The sequence below is a fragment of the Mixophyes fleayi genome, chromosome 6, assembly GCF_038048845.1.
Source record: "Mixophyes fleayi isolate aMixFle1 chromosome 6, aMixFle1.hap1, whole genome shotgun sequence".
NCBI lineage: Eukaryota > Metazoa > Chordata > Amphibia > Anura > Limnodynastidae > Mixophyes > Mixophyes fleayi.
In genome coordinates this window covers 11203654-11218066 of record NC_134407.1, presented here as the reverse complement: position 1 = coordinate 11218066, position 14413 = coordinate 11203654, and the positions used below count along the sequence as shown (strand labels likewise).

The 14413-nt window shown below is 39.1% G+C and overlaps 1 protein-coding gene across 1 annotated transcript in view; it reads left to right on the top strand.

Moving 5' to 3' along the window:
* Positions 1 to 11906: 11906 nt before the first annotated feature.
* Positions 11907 to 14413, top strand: part of LOC142160671 (DBH-like monooxygenase protein 2) — a 29283-nt gene continuing 26776 nt past the window's right edge. The window contains exons 1-2 of the mRNA XM_075215528.1: positions 11907 to 12206; positions 12919 to 13065. Coding sequence (XP_075071629.1) covers positions 11907 to 12206; positions 12919 to 13065 — 447 coding nt within the window. The remainder of the gene's footprint in view (positions 12207 to 12918; positions 13066 to 14413) is intronic.

Genomic DNA, 14413 nt, shown 5'->3' with positions numbered 1-14413 from the left:
AGGCTGCAGCATCAATTGCTCAACCCTCAATTAAGGCAGAAGGGCGCCTAGCCAGCCTGCTGGCATCTCTCTGCATTCATGGACAAAGGAGAGAGGGAGCTTGTGAGACCCTCTTTCACTTGTCCATCTACCTATCGCCCTGCACATGACAGTACTGAGCTTTGCTTTCACAGAGTTCTTGCTGGTACAGTTAAAGCAACTGTACCAGGAACTTCTTGAATCTAGGAGGAGTCAAGAGAACTTTCCCCCAGGCCTGTACAGTGGAACCCACAGGCTATTTTCCAGCACCGACCAGCAGAGAATGTATCAGAGTAACTTGGCCAGTCTGTGCTTTCCTGGGCTACCTTCAGCCTATCACACACCCTTAGTACAGTGGATGTGAGCATTTTTCACACCCCGGAAAATATCTGAATAAAAAGTGCTTAATTTTATTTAACACAAGTCACCATTAATGCTAAAGAACATTTTTTAAAGTGTTAAATGAAATCTAACTAACAGCTGTAACATAAAACACAGGGAATTCAATGCAATTTGATACTGGTGTCCTTCTAGTCATCCCTGGGGTATCCACTCAAACTGGCATTAGAATGATTCCACTCCCACAGCTGGCAAGGCAGTGGTCTTGCTTTCATGTCACTCTACTTTTGGCAGGTACACAGATGGGCAAGACCCACAGGGAACAAGTGTGAAGGAATAAGATCATTGTTCCTCGCAGTCTCTTGCTGTAGCTTCCGGTTTTTGATCAGTCTAGCAGGAGCCGTAACCTCTAGCCAGTCCTGACATCTAGCTTCCCCGATCTCACAGCTGAATCTCGGAGTGTTCTGGTCTCCAGGCACAGTCTCATCATGGCTCTGGTTCCCAAGCTTGTGGCTTCTGGGTACAGGGAAGGAACAAACGCTGCAGGCTACCTGATTGTCAGCCCTAATCTCCCAGGGGCTGGACAGGGTTCTGGCTATTGCTCCTCTCACTCATGGACCCCATGCCAGCAGTTGCTCCCCAAAGTCTGGAGATAACAGGCTTGCATAAGTGTCCTCAGCAAAGGGAGTCTAGTCCCAGAAGATTAATTTAGCTTTGCTAACCTCCCTGAGTTAACCCATTCCAGTTTTGATAATCTTGTTTGGCCAACATTGAGTCATCTAAGGCTTATAGGGCCTAAGTCATCTTCGGACACAACCTGAACGCAACTTCATTGGATTATAAAAGACACACACATTACTGGTGCATACGTCGATCCGTATTCAAATACAAGCGCATAGGAGTAATACATTTGGACTTGAACATGGATGTAAAATCAAACGTAAATGTCATTAAGTTTTATTTTAATTCCTCTTTATTTATAGAGAACTACAAGTAGGTGAATACAAAAAAAAAACAACATAAAAATTATGCAATTAGAGACCGAGGTCATTGAACTTTTATTTGCTCTTCTACATAATTTTGGAGCAATGGTACACACATGGGTGCATTTCCTTAATTACACTGACTGACTTTATTACTCATAAACATTGATGTTTCCTGACAATTAAACCACATTCACTGCATTACCTCATCTACCTGCACTATTTGATGTTAACAATAACCCCTTTATTACATACTTCACTAACTAATATAAGTCTCATTTTTACACATTTGCTTAGAAAAAAATAAAATACACACAAAGAGGAAAACTCAATTAGGATTTGCGGCTGCACAGGACCCAACGTTGTGGATTTTTGTGTGCACAGAAATCCGCGATGTTGCTGTACCGTAATGGCACTTTACAAGCGCAGACGCGCGTAATCACGTCCGCGAATCCTAATTGAATACCCCCCAAAGGGATTTTAGAACATCAAACTTTTTTTATAAACCAAAAAACAAAAATAACTTTAAATAAACTGTACAACCAATTTATAAATATTATATACTATTTTACCGATGAGAATGTGCAGGGGAGGTTGTGGGTTATGAACCTAGAAAAAAAATATTAGTATAATAAAGTCTTCATTATTAGGGCTTTTTTCTTTTTTTTTAATGTAATTAAAAAATTAAACTATTATGCTAATGTATGCAAGTACGTCTATACATTGCTAAAAATATATTGCAATGCAAATGTCTGTAAATGCTCCGAAAGGCTCACAAAGATACCGTATTTTTCGCTCCATAAGACGCACTTTTCCCCCCAAAAGTGTGTGCGTCTTATGGAACGAATACTGCTGGCAAGACGCTACCATGACAAGCCAGCCGGGGCAGTGGCGGATCCAGGGGGGGGGGGGGGGGGGGCGATCGGGGCAGGGGGCAGGGACTTGCTGCCGACGGCTGCACAGTATGTGCAGGTCCGTTCGGCAGTGACAGTGTGCTGCCCGGCTGCTCTGATTGTGTTTTTAACACAATCAGAGAAGCCGGGCAGCACACTGTCACTGCCGAACGGACCTGCACATAGTGTGCAGCCGTCGGCAGCAAGTCCCTGAATTGCATGAAATTGCGTTCATTGGCATAAATCCCATTCTGGTACATGTGCAGAGCTATTTTTAGCAAGATTAAACATGCAAATGCATTTATGCCTGAAGATGAATCAGATCCACAGTGTCATAGCTATAAAACAGCAGGATTTTCAGCTAGGATAAAATGTTACAAATATTTAACTTCATCTGCATTAGGCCTTAACCATTGGTTCCTCCTCCTGGGACCTCATCCTGTGGCCCCTCCTCCTCCAGGACCTCCTCCTCTGGGCCCTCATACTGTGGCCCCTCCTCCTCTTGGGGCTCCTCTTCTGGTCTCTCCTCCTGTGTGCCATCCTCCTAATGGGCCTCTTGCACCATGTGGGTCTTGTGTTCAGGCTGCTCTTGGTGTTGTTGCTCTGTGAAACTTTGAGAGGACAAAACTATGTAGGTTGTCTTTTTCTAGTTTGTTTTAACAATTTTTTTTAACCAAAAGTCAACATGTATGTGATGTAAAAATAGCAAAGGACACAATGAACTGTCCTGAAATATATCCAAATTGTTATGGCTAACAGATGCCAAGATAAATTTAAAGAACACATGGACAGAGGTCTTCACCTATAGCAGATGCCTTTCCCATAGAGCTGGTAGCACTCGTAGGTACTTGGATGCCCCCAGGACTTCACACTAGAGTAGTAAAATTTTCTACGGAGACTGTAGCACAGAAGTGGAGGATAACCGGAATACAGAAGACAATACCAGGAACAGTTCAAAGGTCATGGGTCAGTAGCAAACAGGATAATCAGTGACAGGCCAACATTTTTCCAATCTTCAACTAGTCAGTGTTGGCGAGCTTGTGCCCACTACCTTAGTTTCCTTTTCTTAGCTGACAAGAGTGGAACAACAGGCTGTGCATTCAGAGATGCTCTTCTGCATACCACTGGTTATTTGAGTTATAGTTGTTTCCCTGCCAGCTTGAACCAGTCTGGCCTTTCTTCTCTGACCTTTTTCATTAACAAGCCACCTCCTGATCTAACCCTCTGGGTGAAATCATGCTCCCAACTGACTGACACATCCTGTGAAATATGCTAACAGTCTCTGTGGTGCCAATAGCCTGGAGTCCCAAGTGACAATACATTTACAGTGCAATATAACGCAAGTCATACTGGCATGAGGGATGCCAAGAGAGTTAAATCTTTAAATGAATTTAGCCTGACACCCTGCTCTCGCTGTACACGCTCCTCCATAGCTTAATGCATAGACGCGCTCACATCTGCCCAATGTTCTTATGAATCTGTTCAGATCGGTAAAGCAGCAAAGTGACCAAACAGCCTAGATAAATCAGGAGGACAGAGATTCCTGACACTTAGTTAAGCTGTGTTTAAACACCAATAAAAAGAGATTATGCAAAATTCTAATTTCAGATTTCGCTTATTTGATCGTTTTAGTATTAGCAGAAATATACATAACAATATGTGACCTCCTATGTGTGAAGAGTCTAAAGGATTATAGGTAAGAAAATAAATCTCATAAACCTTTTCATTGATCTCTAGAATGGGATGTTATCCCAGTTATGTCATTGCTTTTATTCAGGATATATATATAGAGTCTCAACCTGAGGTTGTCACCAGTTCTACTCCTTTCTCTTGATGGGTTGAAATACAAAAGATGAAACTACAGTTACATTTCACAAATGTAAGATAGAATGACTGATACCTTATATTTCCTGTGCTTTGTGGGGGTGGCAATTGTTGTATGAACTCCTCCCTTGAACCTGATGATGATAAAGTCCCAGTGTTCCCTATCTATCTCCCCTCCCCATCCTGTTAAACAATTTAAATGCAAGAGGGACAAATTGCAACTTACTGAGCTACAAGTCTGTTATGTAAATGAAGATAGTCATTGGAGAATAGCAAAACGCGTAGGTAGTGTGAACTGAGCATTCCAGAAGTCTACTCCATCCATCTGTACTAAGTTATCCAGCTACAATATGATCTTTGCACAGGAATATTAACATATTAAAAATGTCATGTGGAAGAAATTGCTATCCGATCATCAAATTTCGATCATGTTCTTAATGCTTTATAATTTCATCACAACAAAATAGCCTATGGCATGATGTAGTGATTGTGCCCATGAGCTACCATCAATGGTATCCGCTGTCAGGATGACCAGACTGAAAATACTAGCAAGCAGGCAGCGGAGAGGTATACACAACTCCATAAATGTGTTTATAGCCTGCAGAAACATAAAACTATATGTTACAGTGTACCTGTCACATACACATAGTTTTCAGGGGGCAAAAATGACACAATTTGTGATGAATTGCGTCATGGATGCCCCCATCCAGCCCACTTCATAGGAAGATTTGCAGGATGCAGGAGAAATGCCTGCTCTCCCTGGAGTCCAGGAGATGGACTCGGAATTCGGGAGTTTGCTATGTTCTATACCCTTGCATCTGAATTTATAATTAAAGTTTTTATATAATCTGGCTAAACTGGCTGAGTCTCACCGCTAGATCATTCTGTTCATCCTTCCTGGAGAGATTCTATTAGGGTCCCAGGCCTAGTCTGACTGCGTACTTATGCTGAATTCTCTGGTATTGTTCCTGACTTCTCAGATTCCTACATTACCTTGCTGCCTGAACCTTCTGGTCTACCTGGATTTTGCAATATTGGACTTCCTTTTCCAAGTATATTTTCAGCAAGTAGCTATTATATACCTTTGTACTTGCTTTTGAATACATTTTTTGCATTATGTTCTGATTTGTGCTAACTTGCAGTCTAATTTTTTTCTCTATCAAGTTTTTGTCATGTAAGACAGCCAATAGTAGAGACAGCCATATTTTGTGGTCTGGATAAAAATTCAGCCAGGCAAATGAGTGAGGACTAGTGGCCTCAATGAGCCATGGGGCACAGACTTCATTATGCCTCAGTGATGTCACTAGTCCCATCAGCATTGATAAGACATACCTTCCAACATTTTAAAAAGTAAAATCGGTACAAATTAAACTCCTCCCGTGATCTATCCAAACCAGGACCGATCCGCAACAAACCATGCCCAGACCCGCCTATCCATGCCCACTTCTCAGTGAGCCACACCCATTTCTGATTCTGATACTTAGGACAGTCCTGCCATAATCAAAACTATTGAGAGGTAATGCTATAGTCTCAAGGACATTGGCTTAGCTTACAAAAAAGCTGCATCTGCTATGTGCAAGTGGCAGGTATCGTTTACGCTAATGCAATCTTTGAATAAATAATTAATTCAATGACGGTCTGCCCACAACATATCAATGTGCACGTCTACTCCCCATTCTCGGGAGACGTTTCCATAAACTAGAAGCGCTTCTGGGCTTGAAAACGCCACCATGCGGCTCCTTAAACCCATGAACTTTTGAGGAAATATAGGAGTAACTGAGATTTTACAACGCTCCTCCGCTGTTTTAAACTTTATAAATGAGGCCTGTTGTTGACATTTGCTTTGTTCTTGCAGAATTTATACTTTGTGTCATCTCCCTTTTTACAGAAATCACAGCCGTGCTCTTTTCATAGTAAATATCTTGATCACTATTGAGCTATGTCAACACTGCTTAGTTTCTTAATGTTTGCGTAACACACAGATCATCTCAGGAAGAACGGATTATAAACAGTCTTTGCCATCAACTGTATTAAGAAAATAATTCCTGTAACTGAGCCATAGTTCATCTCCAGGTGATCCGGCTTTCAGCTAGGTACTTTGTCTTTCCTGGGATTTTGAATCTCCTTTCACAATCTGAGACCCTGGGACACTGAGTATTAATATAATTACAAACAAACAATCACAACCATCAACAACTTGGATGAAATCTGTGTCACACCACAGCATTGCCGTGCCAGAGTACCAGGAGACTTACATCACTATTCAGTGCTGGTGTTAAAGGTTAGATGTTCGTATCGGCAACATTATGACCTAGAACATCCCGCTTCAAATTTGCACACACATGTAAACGAAGGAGTGCGCTGAGCAAAAATACAGTGGAGATAATTTATCATATGAGTTATCCTTTCAAAAATTGCTGCTGAGTATGCTGGCTCTATATAGATAAATGTTAGTAACTAAGTGTAAGCTCCGGACTATCTTTCGGCGCACCAGAGGTAGTGTAAGGAAGGAATCTACAGAAATATATATATATATATATATATATATATATATATATATATATATTTATATATATTTATATACATATATATATATATATATATATATATATATATAGTCAAAGTAATAATTAAGAAAAATCCTATATTACCAATTAGTTCAATAGAATGAACCAATGATCTTGTATTTTATGTGTCTGTACTTTTAAGAGGGAAAAAGTATTGAACTTGGTTCTATATATTACACAATAACATATTACATAATAAGAACAACAAGAAACAGGTTTTTCCTAAATTTATTTCACAATGGCCGGACAAGGCCAAGGACATTGTTACTTTAAAAAAAGGTTGAGATGACCCATCCAAGAGCCCTTCCAAGGACATGTCATTTATAAGGAGGATTGATGATATGATGTCATTCTTACTATGGGCCAGAAGGTTTGGTTTGGCAAATGATAATTAATGTTTATGTAATGATAGAGACTTAGAGTGCCAGCAGTGATGTAAGCTGGGAAGGCGTGTTTAGTAATGATGAGTAACATTTTCTATAAAAGAATGACTTAATCAAATATAGATTATCAATTGGCATTTGACACCCTAGGCGTATGTCTGCTTCGTCCAGTATGGCTGTATCTATGTATAATATATTTTTAATAAAAATAGAAATATTATATTTTGGAAACCTGCTCATCTCATTTATTATTTAAAGAGAAGAATATAAAAATCTTATACAATATTTATACTGACCTCTAACATGTAAGTCTTACTCTTTGAAAACTCTTTGGTATTTTAGAATCTAACCTAGGGAACGACAAGTCTTAATAAACCATTTTCTGCAGACTTCACATCTCATGCTGCGTTACTTCTTCGCATCTTACACACTATTTCTTTTTACTCATTAGAGAACGTGACCATGTGAATAGCCAGCACACTAATAGGTTTAATCTATCTGTACTTTATACTGACATGCACAAGTGTCTAACCTTCTTAATTTATAAAAAAAAATCCAAACTGTGAAAAGTTTCCATGTAATCCTAAATTTCTATGTTTGTTTACATTTGCAGTGCTGAATATCTTTCTTTAGTGCTGCGTATGGGACAGAGTAGCTGCAGACCGGTCAGACTGCCCATGTGATCCCTGTCCACTACCGAAAGAACTTACAATGGGCACGTGAGCGCTAGAACTGGACTATGGAGCAATGGAAGATGGTGGCTTGGTCTGATGAATCATGTTTTCTTTTACATCATGTGAATGGGTGCGTGTGCGTCATTTACATGGAGAAGAGATGGCACCAGCTTGCACTATTGAAAGAAAGCAAGCTGGTAAGGGCAGTGTTCTGCTGGGAAACCTTGGTTCTTGAAATTCCTGTTGATGTTACTTAACACGTACCAGCTACCTAAACATTGTTGCAGACCAAGTACACCTCTTCATGGCAATGTTATTCCCTGATAGCAGTGGCCTCTTCCAGCAAATTAATGCACTCTGCAACACTGCAAAAATTGTCCAGGAATGGTTTGAGGAACATGACAAAGAGTTGAAGGTGTTGACTTGGCCCCCAAATTCCCCAGATCCAAATCCGATTGAGCATCTGCGGGATGTGATGGAAAAACAAGTCCGAGCTATGGCTTTGCCCTGATAAAACCTCTTAGCGAAACGCGCGTCGGCAACGCTGTGCTGTTTGCTCTCAGTGACTCTATAATTATAATATTTTTAGATAAGCTATTTAGAGACCGCTCTTCTAGATAACCAGGGAAGATTCAGATTATCTAGCATGCTTAGTTTGAGTTCGATAAGAATAGAGGCTCCCACAACCATATTTGAAAGGGAGATTATTGACCTTGAGTGAATGATTCCTGCTTATATAATGAATGAATGAATGAATACTCCTCCCCACACTACTCCAGAAAGGAGAATAGTAAAAGAAAAGTAATAGGGATTACAAAACCCTAGCTGTGAATATGTGGACAGATTCCATAGAAATTCAAAACCCTATATACATAAGTGTTAGGAGGTATCTATAGAATAAGATTGAGAAGAACATTCTATCATGATGGTACCTTAATAGCTATAAGTGGCATCTAATTATGGATTATCATCCACCAGCTGGTCTCATTTAGTATAGATGTATATATGAGAAATAACATCACTGAGCAATAGCACAGCTAGGTAGCTTTTTTCTACCTTTTTAACAGCTATTATTATTTATGGCAATTACATTTTTCCAATTTTTAATATTTCGCTATTAGTCTTTTGAAGGATTCATTCTTCATGATTTTAAAAGTCTAATGACAATAATAAAGTTACTAAATAAAATTTTAAAAGCTCATGCCCATTAGAGTGCTTCATTTTCTGAACACACTTTTTCTTCTCCCTTGTCTGTTGTAATGAGCTCTTGCAAACTGTTATGATCAGAGGTTGGCGCTTCATAGCAACGATGGCCGGCATCTTTCAATCAGGAACCAGTGTGCTTCTGGCTTGTCGCACCATTTGCTAAGCACCTCCAGCCAGAACCGCTGAAACATATGTTTATGATGCTCTCCTGGTCTCTATTCAACGGAACGGAGTATATTCACAGGTGCAGCTGAGGTGACTCATTCCTTAGGTCAGTAATGTGATCAGAGGGCATGTGTCACACCTCTGGTATCTTAAGATGGGATCCAATAGCCAGGTAGTCTGAAAGTAAACATGATTTTTTTTTAATACGCAAATTTAAGTATCCAACAAGTGAAGTCAATAGTCCCAAAGCAGATAAAGGTCCGGCGGAAGAATCAAAGTATATCAAACCAAATCACAAGAGGGAGCAAGGTTCTGTTAAAGAATCTGGTTAAGATTCAAACACAATACACAAGCAAAGGCTTCAAAACAGGAAGTGTTTTTTATAGGTCCAAACAGGAAATGAGATCCAAGATGGAATCTTCATGACACAGTCCCGGCCATCTTGTATGAGTGAAGTTCAGGGGGCAACAAGAAAGGGGGCTGCTGTAGGTAAAGACCTTATGAAGTGGCTCCATGGGTCTCATCTCATTGGGCACTGTACTGACACAAACAGGCCAAACAGAACAAACATTTCTAATCGCCTTTATCTAAGGGAGGTGGAAGGTGCCAGTCTTAGTGGGAGGAGGGAGGAAATCAGACTAGAGCTGGGGCGAAGCCTAGAACTTAACAGACATTCTGGTCAATCTAACAGTCAATGGAACTGAGTTATACATCATGACACCATCAACAGCACTAATATATTATTATAATTATATGTATATATATATATATATATATATATATATATATATATATACAAAAATATATTGTGTATACACTGTGTATTTTGATATTCTGATTCTGATTAATATCATGTTCATTTACAATAGGGGGTGCATTATCCCAGTATAAAATCATTATCAGTGAGTTGTGGGGTTTTTTACATGTCTTTCTCTACTATTGTATATTTAGGTCATTGGGATATTTTTCTTATCACTAACATGAAACTTATTTTCTTATCTCTAGAAACTCAATCCCAGTACATTTGAATCCAATGATTGTGTAAATTCAACCTTTATCAGTTGGCTGGATTTAATTGATTAGTTATGTAATGATATGTTCAGTGAATGAGGCACAGTACCAAAAACAAGAGAGAGTGTGTCCTAATGTGCCCATTGAGCACTTGTGTCGAAGTTCCCCCCCTTAATTGCTGTGTGGATATACCAGACACAGAAATAAATCACAAATCAGAAATCAGTAGCGATGACATAAATAATAAGAGGCACAGAATATTTGGCAAGTTGGGTGAATCTATGTGCTGATCTAAATATAGTTGAAATTTTTGCAAATCTCTTACATTTCAGTCCGCACAGTAATTTTGCTAATCTGTCTTGATTCAAGTGGGATTCAGAAGTTGTAAAAAAAACTGTGCTTTGTAGAATCAGGCCAATCACTGTCAAGCAAAGGAAAACGAGCCAATCACAATGCAACATCAACTGTCACATGACCATAACATTATAGAAGTAGAAAGTAGCCAATTTCACAGTCATTTTTCTTGTTTGTATTAATGGAGAAACATTCCTGCATGTATTTGCTACAGGAGCCAATCAGAATTATTTTTTACCATCTAAAGTAAGTTAGCAATGAAAGCAATTATCTGATCCTTTGCCATAGTTAAGTGCACTTTTTATTAGCAAGTGAGCCCCTGTGTCTCTTAAGTGAAGTTTGACCTCTGCACAGGTTTACCAACATACTCTCACATTGCTGTCTACATTGCTTAGTGAAGTGTAATCTGCAGTATGTCATTAATAGGTATTTTACAGTAAACAACTTACCACATTATTGAATACACATTATCCTTGTAGCGCCAGAAAAGTGTCTGTATCCCTTATCGTATGGATAAATTATATAGCCCTCTTAATATAAAAATAAATATTGCCCCATAGATAATTATACATTTATACTGCCCCCTTCAGTAATTTCCCCCATAAAAGTCTATTGCTGCTCCTGCAGTTGGGGGCTGATAATCTCATGTGATGTGTGGTGCACAGAAATCTGAATTTTGATACATTTCCCCTTAATCATCTAATAAATGCTTTATTTTCACCTAACTACATACCATGGTCACTGTGCTTGATTATTTTTCTATACTTTATTCTAATTGTTGCAGTTACACTTCTGTCTTATAAATACCTGTTTTTCACTCAGGTAAGTACAGCAATAGATGTGGTTCAAATTGTTATAAGTACTGTATTGTAATTTCAACACTATATTGTCTTATAAAAGCCTCTTCGGGGACAAAGAGGGAGCTCTAGCAGTGGAGGAACGTAACTGGACAGGACGTTCTGTGGGAAAAGCTCTTTTAACCGGCAGATCTAAGAATCTAATTGGTCAGAAGTCGAAATTTGGAAGACTTACTCAATTCTACATCTTATTACCAAGATGTGTGGTAGAGTTGTTGAACAGAAAGCAATGAGCAAGCTGGAGAATAAACAGTCTAGTAGAAGGACATAAACATGTTATTCATGAAGAGTAGGCTCAGATATTAGCTGTTATAGCTGTAATGAGTCTAAGGATCCATTGTCAAGGTGGAGAAAATGTGACATAATTCTTATATAATTCTTGGCAGGAGTGAAAAATAGCCGCTTAGAACCATTATCATCTTCTGTTACCTGAATACAATATTATCTGGATCCTAATTACAAGATAAGGTGACTTTGCTTTTCAATAACATCTATAGAGGAAACAGGAATAAGTTCATGTAAGATACACCTCCAGTAGATTCTTATAAAAGTCTACACAGATTTCTCCAATAATGAATTCAAGAACATATGCATCACCATGGTGTACATTGTCCAGTTGAGAACTTCTCACTATGAAGATTAGGAAGGTTTCAATGTGGAGGAACGTTTGGCTTCTGCTGACTGGGGTCCTCCCCATCCTAAGGTCACAGGGACCTCTTGATTTACCATTTTCCCGAGAGATACCATCTAAAGAAAGTGAAGATGTCGCTCTTCTGGAATGGGGATATGACAGAGAGATGCAGGAGATTGTGTTGGAGATACAGACACCCTTAGCATCGTGGGTAGCTTTGGGTTTGAGCCCTGGTGCATCTCTGAATAGGTCTGATTTTGTAGTGGGAGGTTGGAATGAAGAAGAAGAACCATTTTTCTATGTGAGTCTGACGCTAAAATTCTATTATTGTATTGGTTAGAAAATCTTCTCATTGTGGCTCAGATGCCCGTAGAGGAAGATCTGTATAATTTGACTCTGTAAGGAACAATGGCTGAAATGAATTAAAGGATACTTTCATAGCTTTCTATTGTGTACTCAATAAAGGGAACCTGTTTTACAGTTTTACAAACTTGTAAATGGTCGATTGTTTTACCTTGTGTTTAAAAATAAGCACATTAACTTATTTATATGTATAGCCAATATTGCTGTACAGAATAATATATTTGTATTTATATTTAATTCCACTAGAACTAAGCAGAACACATACATCTATGATCAACACAGCAAACCAGAAAGCCGTTTCTTATTGCTTCTGGTTGAAACAAATATATAATGCCTCAATTTTATAACATTTCATGTTTTGGGTGTTAGAAACGTACATCTTAGTAACAATAAAGGGTAGTAATTATAATACAAACAATACAGCTATAGCCTGATTGATTGCTATGGGATATAATACATTCCCACATAATGCACTGTATTGCTAAATAAGCTGCAATATGTCTCTCTTCGAAAAACAAATCACATTTTTCTTATTTCAGATTGAGAATTCTTGAATTATTGGAAAGATTTTGATTATTGGCCTACGCATAGAGCCACCATTATCCCTCTCCCAGTTCCACCTTACTAACACAAGCTCTGTCCTTATGTAGGATGCTCACATGGAAGGGGATTGGCCACCAGTGAAGGACGAGACACAGAATTATGAACTCATCAACTTAAGCCGCAACGATACTCATAGCGTTCTGAGAGTTTGGCGCAAATGGTTCACATGTGACCCTAATGATCAAGAGATTGAGGTCAGTACATAAATTCATTCGGGAGTGTCTATAGAGGAAGAGTTAAACTGCCCTTAAAATATTGAAAATTAATTTATTCTAAAAGAAGCAATCCTTTGTTTATCTCTAAACTAATGTGAAAACTGGTGCTGAAACTAGAGATAAAAGTTGTATTATTTATTATCAAATACGGAGTTATCTTTAAGGACAATTATTTATCCTTAGTTTATATAGTGCCATGAAATTCAGCAGTGTTGTGCAGGCTGATAATGTATTTATGCACATCAGGAGGTAAATGTATCAAGGTCCGATTTTTCAGCGCGTTAAAATCGCAGCAAATTGCGGGTGATAACCTGCGATTTTAGTCAAAAATTTCTCAAATGTATTAAGCTGCGATTTTTACCCTGATCTTCAAAATCGCTGGTCATCTCTGGCGATTTGCTGCGATGTCAAACTTAGCAAACTCTCCTGTGTTGTCATTATCTAGCTGTGGGATTAGTAAACACATCACTGTTACACTGTCCCTGCCTACAGAGCCGGAGGTGCCGGCAGCTGTCAAAAGTGATAAAAATAGATAAAAGTTAAAAAATAAAAAAGTGTGGGGTCCCCCTATCCTACCACTATCAACCCTAGTGCTGCCAATCTACTGCTGGTTACGTGAAAAAAAATCGGGGAATAAATTTGTGTGTCCCCCTGCTATAGTGCTACCCACCCCAGGCTGGTTTGCCTAGTGCTGGTTAAGTGAAAATCGAGGGGATCGCACGCAAATTTTTTTCCCTGATTTTCACGTAAGCAGCAGTAGGCTGGCAGCACTAGGGTTAATAGTGAATAGAGGGGGGACCCCACGGGTTTTTTTTTTTTTTAAACCTTTATTTATTTTTCTCAGTTTTGACAGCTGCCGGACCTCCGACTCTATACCAGGACAGTGTAACAATGATGTGTTTACTGAACACGCTGCTAGGATGCAGCGTGTTGTATCTGGCATATTTTAAAGCAAACTCAGGAGAGTTTGCTTAATCGTAGCCTCATACATTTCAGACTTGTATAGCTGGAGTGGCAAACAGTCGGGAGTTTGATCTCTATAGATTTTGGAAATTGCGCTTTTGACCGAAACACATCTCTGGCGATTTTACATGAAATCTCAGCTTCATACATCTGCGAGTGTCAACTCTCCTGAGAAAATCGCTGATTTTGCAAAATCGCACCTTGATACATTTACCCCCCAGGTCTTGCCCCAGTGGAGCCTACAATCTAATTTCCTTACCATAGGCACACAAACACATTTAAGATGATACCCACCTATTTAATTACAATTCACAACCGTTTGGTCAGAAGTGGCAAGAGTGTGTATGCTCCCACGATCAAGTTT